We start from the raw sequence: 20,464 nt of genomic DNA on the forward strand, positions 1-20,464 counted from the left end.
ATACACAAAGGAATATTACTCAGCCATAAGAAAGAACGAAATAATGCCATTTGCAGCAACATGGATGAACCTAGAGATTATCATACTAAATGAAGTAAATTAGATAAAGACAAATATCATATGAAATAACTTGTATGTGGAATCTAAAAAAATGATAAAAATGAATTTATTTACAAAACAGAAACAGACTCACAGACCCAGAAAACAAACTATGGTTACCAAAGGGGAAAGGGAGGAGGGATAAATTAGGAGTTTGGGATTAACATATACACACTACTATATACAAAATAGATAAACAAGACCTACTGTAGAGCACAGGGAACTATACTCAATATTTTGTAAATAACCTGTAATGGAAAAGAATCTGAAAAAGAATACATATATAAATGCATAACTGAATCACTTTGCTATATACTTGAAACACTGTAAATCAACTATACTTCAGTAAAAAAAAAATGACAAAAAAAAGTTAATAGGTTTCATCGAGTAACCCCTGTTAAGGTAAAACTGGAGAATTTATCACCTTTTTCCGACAACCATTTCCATTTGCTGCTTCACAACCTCACCACCAAGTCAGAGTCCATGATGTGCAAACCCAGAACATATCTACACATAGCCATAGCAATATCTGATCTTCAGTGTTTTAGCACTATTAACTTTTGAAAACATATTTTAGATAGTCTTCCATCACTATTTATCTCAAATTCAAAATTCTTATGTTAAGGCAAACTAAATTTCACAACCAACAACAGATGGGTCTGTGCTAAAATCAATTTTATAGGGTTTACCACGAGAAGATGTGAAGCAAATTTCTTAGCATCTCCATAGACAGAAATAGCTAAATTTATCTATGTCATTATTGGGGTCATCCAGGAGATATAAATAAGGGCAAACACAGAGAATACACTGAGTGCATAAAACTCCTAATTAACATGAAATCCAAACAGTACTAGCTAGCCTTTTCACAAACTTAGAAAATATTTTACACATTTTAATTAGTTTTCCTGTGGGAATTGGATGAGCTGCTATTCTAAGTTACATAATTTATCAGAGTTCTAGAGTCACAGCTTACTGTTACATGCATACATTTTGACTATTTCTTAAAATGCTTCTTTGGTCTTTATTTCAAAATGGGTTGATGATCAGTCTCCTCTTTATCCAGATGTTCTGGTAACATTCTCTGTCACCTGATAGTTTATAAGCTACTTGGGATAGAAGGTGATATCCAGAAGGCAAAATTAGAAAGACACAAGGCAATCAAACAGAGAGAGTTAAGCTAATATGTGTCGGAAACAATGGGGAATTTGTGGATGAAGGGAGAGGATGAAGAGAGGAGAGGAGGTGAGAGCAAGAATAAAGGGCTGAACAATGGGGCAGGGTGGCCACAGGAGTTTTAAGAATAAGGATATAGAGTGAAGTCACATTTATACTGTTTGCATTTCCATCATGCAAATGTTGATCCTTCTAGAACTCATTGACCAACCTTTCACACAGGCTTCAACCCATCAGAAACCCTGTGTGATTGGATATTTTTGTTTGCATGTGTGTGGGAATTAAGGAGGGGGCTGGGTTCCACACTGGTCTGACACCAAAGTTGCAGAGCAGAGAGCAGGAACCCATGACCATAGGTAATCGTCAGAATATAAGCTCCCCCCAAAGTCATAGTATCCTTGGAAACAGCACAAGACTTCTCTCCTGCGGTATGAAATTATGGATCAGCATGGTCCAAATTTACCTTTAGAAGGTATAGCATCCCAGGATCTTGGATATAATGTAAATAGAACTTCTGAGTGATACAAGATGAGGAAACACAAAATATAAAATGATAAGTGTCTCAGAGGTAAGTGCCAGTTCCCATTAGCCCTTAAAATGTAGCTTAGAAGGAGTTCTCTGTAAAGAAGCAAGACTTTTGGTTTCAGCCACAATGAAATAGCTTATATTGAACTAAAAAATATATATAATATATTTTTTAGGGATACCATCTACGTACTCTCTGCCATTTGACATCCTCCACCAAGGAGGATGGACAAAATATATAAAATAACTGTTTGAAAACACTGGAGAGCAAGCAACTTAGGTCAGACTTGAAGGGCTGTGTTGCCTGGGAAAAGGGAAGCCCATCTGTGTGAGGACCATGTCTGTCTAGGTGTTTTCCTGAGAGAATCGGCTGTTTCAGTGTGAGGTGGAAGAGAAAGGAACAGTCTTCCTGGACGAGGACGTTTAGGTGTACCAAACCACCTGGGATTTGATGAGTAAACCCCAGAGGAGGTAACTGCATCAATGGGGCCCTGAGGCATCAGCCAGCTCCCCATTTGAGCCTACACAGGGTGGTACTCCAAGAAACCAGATTATTTCCATAACCATGTGATGCTCAGGAGATGCAGGCTGGAATTCAAGGCCTGCCAAGTTGGAGGAGCCTTGGTGAACATCCAAGGATTTTAGCTGAGATCCTGAAAAAAATCATGTCTTACTTAGGAGTGAGAGCTATAGCACCAGAGTAAGGGCAAAACAGAAAGAGATCAGCCTAACAAAGCTGAAGAGGAACTGTGGGCAGGATGAAAGTGATTTGCTGGTACTCTATCAGCCAAAAGAAACTATCACCCTACCTGGAGGAAAATAATGTGAACACTTTTTCATAAACAACATCTACAATGAAGCAAAATCATGATATCTGCTAAAAAAACGGGTGGGGGCCAAATAACACAAAAGAAAACAAACAAACAAAAAACACACACAAGAGAAATAACAGATAATGAAAATAGTCTCATTGGCAATTCAGACATTGGAGTTTTAAAATCACTATGATTAATGTTTCAGCAAAGAGAAGAAGAAGATAAAAAATGGATTAAAGGTAAGAATCCTTAAAAGTAACCAAATAAGAAGAAACTAGGGGTTGAGATCCCATATTTTCCATTTGTCTATGCTGAGGAATGTTGGCTATTTCTCTCTTCGCTCATTTCTTTTTCCCTTTTTGGTGGCTTCGATGCCCTAACTGACCTCCACTCTTCAAAAACAGTTGTCACATTACGCTGTCATGGAGAGCACAGAAGGCAACTATAGTCGTAGACCTCGATTTATTGAAAGGGAATACAAGAAGAGTGTCTTCAAGAAGAAGAGACACCAGGGGACTTCCCTGGTGGCGCAGTGGTTAAGAATCCGCCTGCTGGGGCTTCCCTGGTGGCGCAGTGGTTGAGAGTCCGCCTGCCGATGCAGGGGACACGGGTTCATGCCCCGGTCCGGGAAGATCCCACATGCCGCAGAGCGGCTAGGCCCGTGAGCCATGGCCGCTGAGCCTGCGCGTCTGGAGCCTGTGCTCCGCAATGGGAGAGGCCACAACAGTGAGAGGCCCGCATACCGCAAAAAAAAAAAAAAAAAAAAAAAAAAAAAAGAATCCGCCTGCCAATGCAGGGGACACGGGTTTGAGCCCTGGTCCGGGAAGATCCCACATGCCACGGAGCAACGAAACCCGTGAGCCACAACTACTGAGCCCATGTGCTGCAACCACTGAAGCCGGCGCGCCTAGAGCCCGTGCTCCACAACAAGAGAAGCCACCGGAATGAGAAGCCCGCGCACTGCAGCGAAGAGTTGCCCCCGCTCGGCACAACTAGAGAAAGCCCGTGCGCAGCAACGAAGACCCAACGCATCCAAAAATAAATAAGTAAATAAATAAGAGACAACATAACTACGAGTTTACAGATTTTAAAATGACAGACACCTGTGCCCATATTCTGTCCCTGCCACCTACACGTTTGTGTGACCTTACACACGTTACTTAACCATTCTGCATCTGTCTTCTGTCCTGTAAAACCTAGCTGACACTCACCTTCAACAGTGGCTTTAAGCACTAACTGAAATGTTTTACACAGGCAGAGTACTTAGCACAAGTAAGTTTGCAATAACTATCAATACCTCCTCTGCTGCTTGTCATCATCAATGGAGAGAAGCACACATTGAAAAGTGGTGATCTTGAATGTCAGAAAGGGATACCATCTACGTACTCTCTGCCATTTGACATCCTCCACCAAGACGAAGTCATACACAATTTGGGTTCATTCTTTACCTTTCAAGTGGAGAATATTGATGACGAACAAAATGTCCCGACAAGTGGGTTAGTCAAAACAAGAGCTTTGTTTCTTAAACCCTTAGGGAAAAAATCGAGTATAGCAGATATCTGGGACAAAGCTCAAGGCAGCAGATCAAGGCTTCTCTGTTCATAGAGAATGCTCTGCGTACGTGCTCTGGCTTGCCTTTCAACAATCATCCCTATTAAAGTGTTGGTCTCTCTGACACATCTAATGAAGTCATGTTCATGAGCAGCTTAATCATGGGATGCAGTTTGGTACATATTTTGACAGGAAAGCTGTTTGTATAAACTGAAACATGCAGCAAATATATAATTTCAGAAAATGTTCATTATGCTTTCAGCGTGACAATCTTTGGCTTGAATCCTTCCGTGCCTATTTAGTCATTTTAAGATAGGCTGTTTCGAGTACCGGTTAACAAATAAAAAGATATTCTTAAGCAAACTGCATGTCAAGCCAGTGGAGTAGTGAATAATTATACACACAGCAAACTCTGCACCACGTACTCTATCCAGAAATCTTTCAGTTCGGGAGAAGTCACACATCTCTAGCTGAATATTGTATGTCCCTGAAATTGATTCTGGCTATAAGCACATGAAAATAAAAAAGAAAGAAACTGAATTAAGAGAAGTCATCCATAAATAATACTTTCGTAAAATGTTGATAACAAGCTCCAGGTTTGACATATAGCTAATTATCTAACTGCTCAATTAGTAACTGAACAGTCCTACCTTATCTGCTCAGAGACATTTTGAAGTGAGGTCAGGACATATGCCTTTCCTGTTATAAATGATCTCCAGTCCCCGTGTGTTTGGGTCTCAGCACTAATTAGAAGTGAGACTTACATCACTCTCGTGACCTTCTCGAAGGTTGTATGTGAGGTCATGCTGAATGTCTTCCACAAATTTGTGAGCATATTCTGGGTAAAGGTCCAGCACTTCAAAGAGTCCTTTGAGGATGATGCACTGGAGATCACAGTAGGTTAGCGCCTTCACATCCGCGTTGGTCTTGATCACTTGGTCCTTAATTGATAGATTGGCTCCAATTAAATCCCCTTTCCCTTGAAACAGTGAAAAAAAGACATGTAGCTTTAATGAAAAGCAAGCTTGGGACTGGTAACTTTGTTTGATTTACAGGCTTCATTTCTCTGAAATTACACTGAAAGAGAAGAGGAATCTTTATCTGGGGCAGGGTTTCTCAGCCTCAGCAGTGTTGAGATTTGGGGCCTGATCATTCTTTGCTGGCAGGGGGAGCATCCTGTGCAGGGTAGAATGTTTAGCAGCATCTCACATCATCCACCCCCAGAGACGACACACAAAATATCTGCAGGCATTGCCAAATGTGCCTTGGCAATCAAAATTGTCCCCAGTTGAGAAAACTGGTCTAGAGAATAAAGGCTAGGAGCCTGAGAGTTAGGAATTGTAAGTCATACATGGGCTCCAGACAGGTCCCTCATGGGATTTGGTAAATGACTTTAGACAAAGCAGTTGACATTTTTCGTCACAGTTGCTTTAACCATTCAAGGGAAATAATAATGGCTCAGTTTTTATGACTGTAAAAATGATCCAGGATTCTGAGGTTTAGACCATCAAGAGGTATATTAATCATTTTGATTCTAGCACTTTGGACAATAATAGAAGCATCACCATCTAATATAGTCGGGTTGTTTTATTTATCTCTGAACATGTCTACAAGACAGGAGGTGGGGCATGGAGGAGAAGAGTTGAGAGGCAGAGGCAACTACTGGGCATTACAGACCATGAAATCTACTACATACAAATGCAAAATACAAGTCATAGTTTTGTTTTTTTTTTTTTTTTTTGCGGTATGCGGGCCTCTCACTGTTTGTGGCCTCTCCCGTTGCCAAGCACAGGCTCCGGACGCGCAGGCTCAGCGGCCACGGCTCACGCTCCCAGCCGCTCCGCGGCATGTGGGATCTTCCTGGACCGGGGCACGAACCCGTGTCCCCTGCATCGGCAGGCGGACTCTTAAACACTGCGCCACCAGGGAAGCCCCAAGTCATAGTTTTAATGCTCTGTGACAGTGTAAAAATCCCATTTTCTCCAGCAACAAAGAAAGTGAATAAATAAAAACTATGAGCTCTTCCACTGTGGGGAGAGATGATCTAACACTACTTTATTCACATTTTCTGTGTCCCACCCCACAGCCAGCACCTCTAATCTTTTGTAACACCTCTGTCGATCAGTCTTAGGCTACACTTCACCTGCCTGGGAACTAGCTTACTTCCTCGAGTTTGCTGATTAGATAATGTTGGACAAGTTACTTGAATCTTTAAAATCTTAAAATTGATTCGAATCTGTTTAACCTGGCAGGAGGGTGAGCATAATTGTAATTACTAACAAAGAACTGATCGCAGCTTCAGTTTTATTTTAGACAGAGCCATTAATTCACTCAGTGTCCATGTGAGAAATCTGCAAGAAAATCCATTCAATTCTCAGACAAACTTAGGTTAAAAGCTGAGGTAATATGACCAAGTTCACAAAGGATGCTGGCATTGGATTCAAGGCTCCAACTTAGGAATTTCTACTTTGTCTTTGCTTTGTCCTCAAATATCATCATGCCTATAAATAAATAATAAATAAATAAATATGTAAATAATAATAAATAAATAAATATGTAAATAATAAATAAATAAATATAAATAAATTATTTATTTATATATTTTTATGGCCGCTTTGTTTCATTTCATAGGGAACCAACAACCACTAATTGACCAACCAAAAACCACCAAGCATGTAATATCTTTGGAATGTTATAGAACAAATTGCCCCATCCATTCTTCATTCAATTAATTTTTTAACTTTGAAACTTTTATTTTTTACTGTGTCCAGAATTTCTGGAAACAAAGTCTCTGGCATGCAGCAGGCTTCAATAAAAGTCTGTTTTATTGAATTTGACAGTAAAAGGAGATGTGCCACATCAACCATGAATACCTGAGATATTCATAAATATTTGTGCCAGATCAAAACATTTTAAATTATTCCAGGTATTATCTTTGAATTAAAACCTTGAAATTGATCCTATTTGGCAGAAGAAAAATGACTAAAATCTATATTTACAGACATTAAGAGAATAAATAGCCACACAGTGCTGAAGAATTCAAGTTTGATTTATTGTTGTCACCTATCCTGCTAAACTTGGAAATTTTTTTTCTTGCATGTTTTGTTAGAAATCTAAATTGCTGCTCAAAAACTCAAAGTTGGATACTGATGCAAGATGTAAATATAGCCAGGATGGACTGAATACAGCAAATTTTCAAATTTTGTATATCTGAGGAGAATTTATCATGATGCACCATGTTGCTGCGGTGAGAATTCACATATTCTGTTAAGCAACTGGTGTTTGGAAAAACCTTAGGGTCATCATACTTTCATACCTGGTGATTTTGGCCACAATGACCCCAGCATCTTGCTAAACTTGGCATCCTAGAAATAATTCTAGTTTATTTATTTATTCAATGGATAATTATGGACCACTGACATGTGTGCCAGACCTCAGGTGGAGCCTGGTCCTCACCCTCACTAATTTTACGATTTTGTGGATTACTCCCTACTTAGATTTAGAGCCTATATCTAAGTTTCTTAATTACACTGGGTTTCAGTATCCTTATTTCTAAAAGAAAACAAGATACTTATGGTCCCTTAGAGTCTTTATTATTCAGAATTCCATTACTGATATTTGCTAATCATTATTCTTCCACTGGGCAAAAAAACGTTGATGGGATGCATGGGCAAACCATCCTGGTTAGAGCTATAACTTATGTTTAATTATAATTAGACAGACTAATGCCATCTGTGAAGAGTGTATTTATCCATGCTTTGTCATCTTCTTTTAAACCACAATGAAGAAAGTGTTCAATTACCAGGACATGAAATAAATGTGTATAAGGCAGACAAATTCTATCCCTGGAAAAATCCCTTCCTCTGTGTCAACTGCCTCCCCAAAAAGCATCAGATTAAGAACGCCTTCAAGAATTGATAGGACGACGGGATTGTTTGAATAAATTATGGCTTGACAGCAGTTTGGTGATACCTTTCCCCTACATTATGCATTAATTATTTTGTTGGCAGAGTGAACATGTACTAAATATCTATATTTTAAGCCATGTGATTAAGTTTATCAAAGTCAGTATTGATTTAAATTGGCCCATAAGATAATATTACCGTAGGGGAAATAAAATAGTCAGTCTCTGTTGAAATAATGTTAACCACAGAGAGAAAATATTACTAATGTATTATCTTTGGGTTTAGTCCCAATATAACATAGTCATGTTTCGAATGGTCATGTGCATCTCTGAGAGATATATGGTAGCAGCAAAAATGGGAAAACATTAATAACAGGAAGCTCAATTTATGTAGGAAATGCAGGCCAGAAGCACAAGGCAATGAACTAAGTCTTTTAGTTGTTAGAATTTTTTTAAAATAAGAAAATCCAATGGAATTGTGTATTACAAACAATAGTATTTACATACAAGCCATCAAATTTGTACCTATCGTGACATAGTATCAGGGATGATGCCTTCGTATTCCATTCCTAGAACTGTTGCTAGTTACCAAATTCACCACAATTACAGAAAAACACACATTATATACATTTAAAAATAGTGCATTAATTTGCTTACATGTATATCAAACCATAAGCTGCTAGAAAAATAACTAAATACCCTTTAATTTTATTTATTTTATTTTAAATTAATTTTTATGGGAGTATAGTTAATTTACAATGTTGTGTTAGTTTCTGCTGTATGGAAAAGTGAATCAGTTCTACATATACATATATCCACTCTTCTTTAGACTCTATTCCCATATAGGTCATCACAGAGTATTGAGTACTGTTCCCCATGCTATACAGTAAGTTATTAATTATCTATTTTATATATAGTAGTGTGTATATGTCAATCCCAATCTCCCAATTTATCCCTCCACCACCTTTCCCCCTTGGTAACCATAAATTTATTTTCTACATCTGTGACTCTATTTCTGTTTTGTAAATAAGTTCATTTGTACCATTTTTTGAGATTCCACATATAAGCGATATCATATATTTGTCTTTGTCTGACTTACTTCAATCAGTATGACAATCTCTAGGTCCATCCATGTCACTGTAAATGGCACTAAATGTCCTTTTAAAAGCAGACTGTGTCAATGGACAGGCTATAAAACTGGTAGTGGTACTAAGGAAGCCCACAGGTAAAGAAAAGTTTTGAAGCAAAGCTAAAAATGATTGTCACTTTAAATTTTGAATAAAAAATGATAGAATGACTGATCTTTAACTTCATAGAGTTGAGAAGTGGGCAGGAAGAGTGTTAAATTCTCCTCTTGAAAAACACACACATACAGAGTCTCACTCTCTCACTGATAATGAGCTGACCACACTTGGGATAAATACACTCTTTTAGTTGCTCTTCCATGCCTTTCTATTAAGGAGAAAAACATAAGGGAGTGAATCAAGAATTGAGCCCAAACTTTGGAAGGCAAGCTCTACCTTTCCTCTGGGATGTGGTAAGCTGAAGTCAATTGGAAGCAATGGAAAGCATTCTTCCATTTGGTATTTTACCCCTCACTGCCCCCATCTCTGTACCTCTAACTGGGGATAATCATAGGAACCTAATAGGGTTGCAAGATTTGAACTGGATAATGGACATACAACATTAGGGAATCAATCAATATTAGTTCTCTTCCCTCTTCCCAAATATAACCGATCTTGAAGCTAACTAGCTAAAATCCAGAGACTGCAGACTTAACAATGATCATATAGAATAAAAGACATTGTTCAGAGGTGGAAAGAACACTGGATACAGAGTCTGAAGACCTAGGTTAGCTTTGACTTTGGAAAAATGAGAAAATACCTCTCTTATCTGTCTCTTTGTGTTTGGAAAATGTAACTAAGGTCCCACATGTGAAAATACTTTGTAAAGGGTTGGGTTGTCCACAGATATTAGGTTCTTAAATATGAAAATTAAAAATAAATGAAAAGTGCTGCATTAGCCACTTTTAATGAACACAAATTCTAAACATTATCATTTTACACTGGTGTTCAAAATATATCGTTTAGACCAGTACCTAATTTATTCATAGGCCTTCAAGAAATAATAGTTGAATAAATAAATGAACAAACAGATAAAGAAACAAATGAAAGTGATTTTTAAAAGAGGTACACATAAAATTGCAGATAGCAATTTTTCGACATTAACCCTGCATGTCATCTTTTGTCAGCTGACATTTACATTTCAACGAACACCAATTATGTCTTAATAGTTGGAGTCAACTTTGTGGTACAAAATATTCACAAATTGTCCTATGAATTTTTGAGGGAGTGAAAAAAGCCTATCATAACCTTGACAGAATTGAGTTAATGATTGCTATGATTGCTATGAGAGTTTATTCTCAATACGAAATCATTTTTTGTTCAATTTCTAGCACAGATAAAACAATTTCAATGTTCTTTTCTGAATTGATTCTCCACAAAAAGACATAAATGCCCTCTGAAAACTGACCAACTGTTTCACCAAGAGGCAGACTATATCAAAATTTATAATTTGGCTTTAGGAATCAGAAAGAACTGTGTTCATTCTCTTGCTATGTTATTTGGGACAAATTAAGTTAACTAAGATACTATATATTCACTTGTAAAGTGGGGATAATATTTATACCACTGGATTTTTAACAAGAATCAAAACATGTGTTGGATATAACACTTAGCACAGTGTAAACTCAATATATGGCATAACAATTAATAATAATAATAATAAAAACTAATAATAATAATTCGGCAAATTAAACCCATATCTTGAATCCACATATTCATCCCTAATTTTCCTTCTCTCAATCACAGTTTTGCCCCCCATTTCATCTCCTTAATTTATGCTCCAGAGTAAAATTTCATGAAGCTTTTCAACTCAGACATACCAAGAATCGCCAGCACCATGCTGTCTTTAAGAACTTCCATGGAGCCCGAGCATACAAAGTAGATGGCCTGCAAAGCATCTCCCTGACGCAGCAGATACTCCCCTGGAGCACAGAAGGAGGTTTTGATGTGTAGGGACAGAGACCTGAGGCAGCCCCGGCTGGCACACTCAAAAAGGGACAACTGTAAGATTTCCTTGTTCAGGTGCATGGTGATGTCAGAACGAAGCTCATCTGGAAAGTCTTTCAAAAGCTGTCAGAGAAGATGAAAGAGGGAAGCAAGTTGGGGTCAGTCTTGTGTAATTGATTGACTATAAGGCCACAGGAAGTTTTTCCCACTGTTTGACCAACCACAGTACAGAAGAGGAAATATACATATGAATAATCCTGGAGAGATTTTTCCATGACTGTGACCCTGATTGTGTGCTCCTAAATGATCAGCTGTTAATAAGTCTGGAGAAATAGAATAAATTAATAAAAGACTCTAGAATGAAACATATAGTTCCTTGTGACTTGCTTCTCATAAAGATGCCTACTCAGGACAGAAGATATGGAATTTGGACCCTTTAGTGTTTCCTCTGCTGTCATGACCATCTGAAGAGAGGAAAAAACAAATAGTCACTTAAAAATATTGATGACTGGTTTCATTGGGGGGTTGGTGGAATGGTTGCTTGATTTATAGTATACCTTTTCTACAGTGGTGGTCTGCGGTGTTTCTGGATGTCCAAAGATAACATGTTTGCTGAAAAGCTTTTCTTTCTTTTTTTTTTACTTTGTTGCTTTTAAGGTAAACATTAACTTGATTAATCTAATATTCAATAATTCCATCATTCAACTGTCATAAGAATTGGTTCCTTCAAAGAGGGTCAATGAGAATGAAAATAAGTCTGCCTGACTGACCAAAGTAGCAAGTTACTGTAAAACACAGGCCAATCCAAAGTGACATTGTAAAAACATAAGTCAGAGCAGATGAAAGAAGATGTATTGAGCTCATGAGAAATTAAAAATAAAGAGATAAAGAAGGTGGTAGGTGTGTATTTCCCTTTGGAGACCTGCATTAGAGCACTTTGCTTTTACCTTAGAATACGTGCTTTCTGCCTGAAAACGTCAACATGAGAAATGCACATTACCTCATTGGAATCTATTCCATTGTTGACTGACCAGGTTGTTTGGAAATATTCAAGCATCCTCTGCTTGAGCTGTTGGGGCAGGTGATGGACCCGTATGAAGTCCTTCAGATCCTTGGTTCTAGTGTGATAGAGGGACCACCTGGAATACATCCTCTGTATGATCGCCGTCACGTTTCCAAACACCAGGGCATGCATCAAGGCTAGAGAAAACAACATGGCATACAATGAGAGAAAAATAGGACAGAGGGGCTTCCTCCTTATGTATAAATGTACAGTCTATATATCCTGAATCAGCAGAGTACATGTAGCTGGCTACGTTGACACAGCTATTTTGAAACAGGCTTTTTGCTGCAGCCGCAGTGCCACAGGGTGCATCCTGATGTAGTCATTTCGATTCCATGTGACTTGATCAGAGTAAAAATACCTTTTAAAATACTCAGTAATAAGAACAATAGACCACTTTGACCCACACTTAATCTGTTAGCTGCCATCCTGGCTATGACAAACTTTGATTTTTGTACTCTATTCACATCTGTATTATTTTAATTGTTGGGTATAACTGTGTAGGTATGATGAAATGGTTTTAATAATTTCATAGAATAAGGTATCAAGTTAGGGTTTGTTATTTTTATTATAATAACAAATACGTTTCAAAAGTAAGTCTATAATAAAAATCTGGTTAGCCTTTATGAGAATATTAGTCTCTTCCCCAAAGCCATCATTTAAAATTAGTTTTAGGATATTAAATAGGACACATTTCTATTAATAAATGTATGGAAAAAGGTGTTAGAAATGTAATTGAGGATTTCCTGGGCAAGCTGAAACCAAGATAACACCACCCCAACTCGCTAGTCACTTTAATTTTAAGGGACATAGATATTAGGAATTCTGAGACCATTCAAGAAACAAAGAGTTCAGGTATTCTGCTTAGAGTCCTCGCCACCTTTCTGAGAAGAGCCACGTGGTACACGAACATGTGACTCCTGTTTCAATGAGATTTCTTGGTCAGTCTTCCCCTCCCAAAAGCACCACCAGAGTGTAATGAGAGAGAAGGCTTTGTTCACCAGAATTCCAGAGTGGATGGGGACTAGGGATGGATTTTCTCCTGAAAAAACATAGAGTGAGTGAGCAGAGGGACTTCACTTCCCAAGGAATCACCTGCTGTGGGGAGTGGTCAAGTATCTCAAAGTCAGAAAAGATGTGAGGATTTTGCACTAAACAGTAGTTGCTGGTCAAACAACAGGAATGGCCTAGCAGACACCAGCAAGAAGCCCGAGAAGGCCTTGGACCCACCTGGGTTTGTGAAACTGGGAAAGAGAAAGACCCAAGTGTGCCCACACTTACGGACAGATCAACTCTCTGTGATATTCAGATTTCAGCCCTGATCCCCATGGGACTGGCAAGGAGGTAGGAAGCTCAGGGGTTGGGTGAAATCACTGGTTTCAGTGGTTTTTAGTTAAAAAAAAAGACTAAACATTTCTAGTTTGTCTATTAAGACTTATCATAAACGTCCCTGTGCCCAAATCTCAACATCCAACGAACTATGTTAAAAGTTTCTTAGCACCAGAATTGATAATTAGTGCAAATGTGTCAACCTGTTGTTACATCCATCCTCCTGAATATTTCAAGATAACCCCAACCCGAATTCTTTCTTTCGGTTACATTTACCAGAAATTATCAACTTTTGTCATACTAATTTCAGCCTAATCTAACACTGGAGTTAAAATTCTTTATCAGGTTATACATCATCATTTCTCTATGGAAAATATGGTCACTATGCCAATAAAGTCACCCCATAATAAAGAAGGCCTCAATATTTTGGAGAAGTTACTAGAATAGGGTTAAACTTAGGGTCTATATACAGGAGGCAATATAATGTTGCAGAGGAAATATGGACTTCGGAATCAGACACCACTAGATTTAAATTCTGGCTTTACCACTTCTAATTTTGTAAACCAGGCGAGACATGTAATTCCCTTGCGTGGTTCCCTTATATGTAAATGGGTATAACAGTACCTTACTCATAGAGTTATTTCAGGATTTAAAGAGTTAAAATATTTTAAAGTGCCTTTAATTGTGTGTGGGTGCTCAATTTATGTTAATTTTTCCCATGAAAGTGAAAAGTGCTATGAATTTCCAGGATGCTCAGTGGTGTAAAATATGCGGGAGGAACCCAGATTTAAGGCTTTCCAGCAACCTGTCAAATAATTGAGTGGTTCTTTGTGGAAATAACTTCTTGATGGAGGAAATTTAAAAAATATTCAAGAAATGCCTGCTACATGCAAGCACACATAGGTGCAGATTCTTCCTAAATGTTCAAAAATGAAATGTCTTCCAAAGGGTTAAAAATATACCAAGAAAAACACATATTGCTTAACAACTAAACGTTGAATACTTATTGGCAGGTTCTAAGTAGAGGCTCATTCTTCTGTATGGTTTTAGAAGCACAACTGTTCTGCCGCTTAAATATTTTATTTGGAGGGGGAGACCTCTATTTACGATAAACACTCAGCGAAGAAAAGAACTGATTCTGCTCCAAGTCCAAGGAATTAAACACTGATTTCAGGCTCTGTTAATATACTTATGGGCTCAGTGTTTGGAAGCCCCACCATCTGTAGAAAGTACGTAGTAATGATCATTTATGGAGTTTAAACTGAGTACTGAGAACAATTTTATTTCATTTATTTTAACACTGCTTTCCTTAATTAAGTGTATGATTTTAACTTTGCTTAATTATAATGTGTGTAAAGCACTTAAGAGAAGTAATATGTTCAGATCATTTAGCATCCTAATTGTACATCATCAATAAAATGAATTACTGGATTCATTGTAGCATTCATAAGTGTTGTTGGAAAGCCCTAGTCTATGTCTGAGTCATCATAATTTCAAAGTCTCATTTCAGCATAGGAAAATACTTCTAATTTAAGTAGTTCAAAAAATACAACCCTAGATCTCGTAGTTTTTCAGTTTTCCAAAGTTGTTATTGCCTCTCTGTCACTGGTTATCATTTTCACACTGGCGAAGCATGTTTGTGACTGTCAGGCCAAATCATTCCATCTACTATGAAACTTTGACTGAAGAACTTCTATATCCAGGTCAGTCTGGAAATTATCCTTCACTTTTCCTTTTTATTCCTAGCAAATTTGATGTATATAATTCTTAAAGTAGCATGCTAGGCCTATTGCTGAGTCTGTGGGAGGTTCTTTTTCTTTGTGGAAGAGTTTTGTATAGAATGCATTTTGTAAAAGATTATGTTAATATCAGGTTTTCAGAGGAGGCTCAACCCTCAGGATCTGGCATGAAAATAAACAGACCTCAAATGAAAATGCATTCTTATAGGTTGCCTGGCTTTCTCTTTCCCTTTTTTCTTTATCTTTCCTTTCCTTCCCCCTCTTTTTCCCTCCTCCTTCCTTCCCCTCCTCTCTCTCTCTCTCCCTCCCCACCACCCCTTTCTTTGGATATTGGGCAACCTTGCTGTCCTAAGATCATCATTTCTGATTTCTTTAGTCAATTACTTTGCAGTGCCTTCAGCATCTACAGAGGGACTGTGCTCTCTTGCTATAAAAGGAGACCAGAGCTCAGGCTTCGGGTAATCTTAGCTGCCCTACTCCTCTTTCTCACCTACTTATTGCCCTGGAATTGTCCAGTCCTTGCTATAAGTACACTGGATTGTGAGTGGCAGATGGCAGGGAGAACAGAGAGTGAGAACAATTTTCTAAATGATGAATTGAAATGGCAGTGTAAAGACACCTTAAAAACAGCGAATTTGTGGGTCCAATAAAATCACATCAGGGTAGTATATATAGGATAAGAGGACCCAAGGAAAGCCTTGGCTGTTAAGAGTTTCACTCTACTTCTTCCATGGCAACAATGCCTCATTTAAACTGGACATGTCCTGAGTGATGAGTCCTCTTCATTAGAAAGCTATATCTAACCTCTGAGGCTGAGCTGATGGTCCCAACACTGGGGGCTCACTCACCAGGCAGCCATTAATAAATATGAGAGAGGAATTTTAAAAGACATGGGAAAATGTTCTCAATATATTTTGTTTGGTGACAAAAATGATATGTGTAGTTGATATAAATCTCTTAGAAAATAGGGGAATAAATGTATGAAAAGACTGAAAAGAATATCCTTTGGTGATGGGATTACATGTAATTTTATTTTTATGTAGATTTTCCAGTTCTTTCGAAATGCACATTATAATAGGAAAAGTTAAAATGGAAAAAGAAAGAACATCATCTGCCTGAGTACCTATTTCCATTACTCAACTGTGAACTCCTCGAAGGAAAGCATCTTATCTTAGTCATCTTTGTTTCCCTAGCATCTAGCACAGTGCCTGGCATAATTTTAGTGTGCCATAAATATTTATGGAACCAAAATGAACCTCTGGCAGTTTGATAATTTCTTTAAAAAGTTTTATAATCATAAGCAAGTAGCTTAGAAAATTTAGCAACAGTTCAGTCCCAAGCCCTTCCCATCATCCCCATCCCACTCCCCAAAGGCAAACTTTCAAAATTATTTCTTTTAGGTCTTCTTCTGATTATCACCAATATTTTAGATCATGAGATTTCACTTCTACTGCTTGACTTATCATATTAAGACAAAACATAAAAAGCAACTTGACATGAAAAGTGAGAACTCAGCTCACTGCTCTCCACTTTCTCATCCCACACCTGATAGTTATATTATTATTTTTTGCTCATCTATTATAATTTTACAAACTAAAATTAGTATCAAAGACACACATTGAGAAGATTACACCAATAGTAAATGTATAGTTCATTTCTCAAAGTGAACAGATCCATGGAATCACCTCCAGATGAATAAATGTGATATTATCACCCAGGGCTCCCTGGTGTCCCACACAGTCATCAACCAGCACCCTCACCAAAGGTAACTGCAGCTATGAGTTATACTGCAGTCAATAAGTTTTGCCTACCTTTTGAACCTTCTTTAAACAAATTCGTACAGTGCATACTTATTTGTGTCTGTCCTCTCTGCTCATCATTGAGTTTGTAAGATTTATCCATGTGGTAACATAACAGTTCATTCATTCTCATTACTGTATGGTACTTTGTTGAATAATTATTTCATAATTCACTTATTTATTCTCCTATTAGTGAGCATTTCCACTTTGAAATTTTTGCAGTAATGCTTCCACGTTATGTCTTTTGATGTGAATATATATGATTTTTTGTTGGATATACACTCACAAATGGAATTGTTGAGGCACAGAATACAGATATGTTCAAACTTGGTAAATACTGACAAGACTCTTGTACCAACTCACACATCAACAGTATAGGAGAAGTCAAGATGGTCTTTTTCCTCTCAAACACTTAGGGTTATTAGTGTTTTTAAGTATACCATTCTGCTGAATGCAAATGTTATCTAATTTTGATCTTAATTTGCATATCCTACATGAATGATGTTGAGCACCTTTTTTTTAAATAAGTTTATTGTCTATTCAGGTAAGAAAATCTATTTTTGAAGTGCTTTTTAAAAATTTTAATGCGTTTTTTAGTTCTCTGCTCTTAGTGATTTGATAGAGTTCTTTATATATAATAGATAAGAGTCTTTTGTCAGATACATGTTTGCAAATATCTTCTATCCTGTGGCTTGCTGCTTCACGTTCTTAATGATGTCTTTTGATAAACAGAAGTTCTGAAGTTCAATTTATCAATCTTTCCTTTATGGATAGCACTTTTTGAGTCATGCTTAAGAAATCTTTGCCAAATCCAAGGTCATGAAAATACTTTCTTATGTTAGCTTTTAGAAGCTTTATTTTTTTCCCTTACACAATTAGATCTAAATCCATCTGGAATTAATTTCAACTTAGTTTTAAGAGGGGTCAAGGTTGTTTTTTAACATGTATATTTATATATATTTGACTCAGCACCATTTATTGAAAGTATCATCTTCTCCCCCTTGTGTTACAGTATCACCAATGTCATAAATAAAGTGACCATATGTTTATGGGCAGGTTTCTGCACTCTCTTCAATTCCATTGGCCTATTTATCTATTCCTGAGCTAACACCATACTTTCTTAATTTCTGTGACTTTATTACACATCATGATATCTGCAGCATAAATATTCCAATTTTGTTCTTCTTTATGCTTGCTTACAATCGTTTTAGTTCTGCAGTTCCTCTAATTTTTAGAAACATCTTGCCAATTTTCAGAGGCACATATATACAGACAAACACACATCTACTGGGTTTTTTAAATTGAGACTGCATTGACTCTTTAGGCTAATTTGAATAAAACTGGTATGTTTACAATACTAAGTCTTAAAACCATCACCATTGTATATCCTTCCATTATTTTAAACTATTTTCTAATGTTTTATACTTTTCTGTGTAATAGTATTGCACATTAAAAATTTTTTTTGATGTGGACCATTTTTTTAAGTCTTTATTGAATTTGTTACAATATTGCTTCTGTTTTATGTTTTGGTTTTTTGGCTGCGAGGCATGTGGGATCTTAGCTCCCCAACCAGGGATTGAACCTGCACCACCTGCATTGGAAGGTAAAGTCTTAGGCACTGGACTGCCGGGGAAGTCCCAGTATTGCACATTTTAAAACATTTTTTCCAGTTTATTTGATGTTTTTATAATTTTAAAAATATTATATTGTTTGTTACTAATATATAGAAATACAACTGATTTTTGCATATTGACTTTATATCCATAAGCCTTACTAAATTCACTTATTAATTCTAATAGTTGTTTGAAGCTTTTAGGATTCCTTCTTTGTTTTGCGTGTTCTCAAAGTTTATACAGATTTGTCTAGGTATGGATTTTTTTCATTACTTTTGCTTAATCTCTTTGATAGTTTTAAATATGTTTCCCATAAATCAGTGGTGTGCACACTCGTTAATTACAGATGCTCACATGGAAGATTTCCCTTCCCCCTCCTCCTCCTCACTCAGCTTGTGAGCGCCTCTGCCCTGGATAATTATCTGGGGTTCTTACACTCACCTGCAACATTTAATACCACTCCTACCCACTTTTGTAGTAATTATTGCATCTCTGTCATTAGCAATTTCATCGGCCTTGTGTGGGGATTCCTAATAAGATAACTTAACGTTGATTCCATGGTAATACATACTTTAAATTAAAAAATAAATTATTTGTATATATTTATAAAAATTAAAAAATAAAATCAATTTGCAATATATAATGACATGGATATTTTACAATAAGTTTTCTAGGTCTTAGTGAATCCGGGCATTTAAACTCACTAAACTTCTGCTGCCTTATATTAAATTGGGATGTTAATAACCTCTAATTCATAGTGTTATGAGAATTAAATGAGCAAAGTGTTCAATATTGTGAACTCTTATGATTAGTTCTCAAAATTATGCCAGTAATTTGTTAACTAGGAAATATTAAAAATGAAGGCATCATTTCTCTTAGCCTAGGGTAATTGTCACAATAATAGAGTTATTTCCCACAGACACAGATTTGTGAAGCTTTAATTAATAAATCTGAGTTACTCAGATGCCATTTGCCATTCAAAACCAATGGTTTCCTAAGTGCTGCTCAAGTCACCTAAATGCTTTAATGCCATTTCCAAATGAGTGCTGGTTTTGCACCAGGATAATTTGCTCAATAAATATTTACCAACTAACAAAGTGGCATTATCTGATTATTTCCCATATCTTTTGGCTTTGTGACCAGCTTAGCTTCTACTCACAATGAATAGCAGGGAATAATAATATCCTTAACAATTTCTGATTCAGGACCACTTACACGATAGTTAGTGAATCAACAGGAAAGAAGCTCAATTAGCTAACATATTCTTCCAATGTCAAATTAGTGGGTTAAGCCTTGAGCATTTGAGCATTTCCAAAACTTTCCATCAGGAGTAGAAGAAACATGGGCAAATATTAAATAAATATAGACTGTGTCTGTTTACAAAATGCTTGTCATTCTGCTAGGCTGAAAGATGGGCCATCAAGGAGAGCAGCAATTATATAAGCCATAATACTGGGTATAAAATCACCACCATGGGATTGGCACATTGCAGCTCTTTAGAAAACGAGAATTCCTGTTCTCTGCTCCCTAGGCTGTTACTGCTCTACATCGGCCAAAAACCTCTTCCAAGTGCTGCAGTCCCAGCATGCTACCTCAGCAACTCTGCCTTTCCAAGAAATTTTCCCAATCCCTGGCCCCGTTTCTCACTGCTTCTCAATTTCCTAACTGATTTGGCACTTAACATTTACTGCCTGGTATTGTTAAAACTCTTTCCACATATTTCTTCCAAGGTGATCCTAAAATCCTTGAGGGAAGATTGCCTTTATGCTGCTCTGGTTTCATG

General features: G+C 37.1%; 1 protein-coding gene across 1 annotated transcript in view; it reads right to left on the reverse strand.

Annotated features, from left to right (window-relative positions):
* Window positions 1-20,464, reverse strand: part of KCNH8 (potassium voltage-gated channel subfamily H member 8) — a gene marked incomplete at both ends in the record, with an annotated part of 347,867 nt that overhangs the window by 63,538 nt on the left and 263,865 nt on the right. The window contains 3 exons of the mRNA XM_082624208.1: window positions 4,928-5,142; window positions 11,012-11,261; window positions 12,139-12,338. Of these exons, the coding sequence (XP_082480334.1) occupies window positions 4,928-5,142; window positions 11,012-11,261; window positions 12,139-12,338 (665 nt within the window). The remainder of the gene's footprint in view (window positions 1-4,927; window positions 5,143-11,011; window positions 11,262-12,138; window positions 12,339-20,464) is intronic.

Source organism: Mesoplodon mirus, assembly GCF_964341445.2.
Source record: "Mesoplodon mirus genome assembly, chromosome: 6".
Lineage (NCBI taxonomy): Eukaryota > Metazoa > Chordata > Mammalia > Artiodactyla > Ziphiidae > Mesoplodon > Mesoplodon mirus.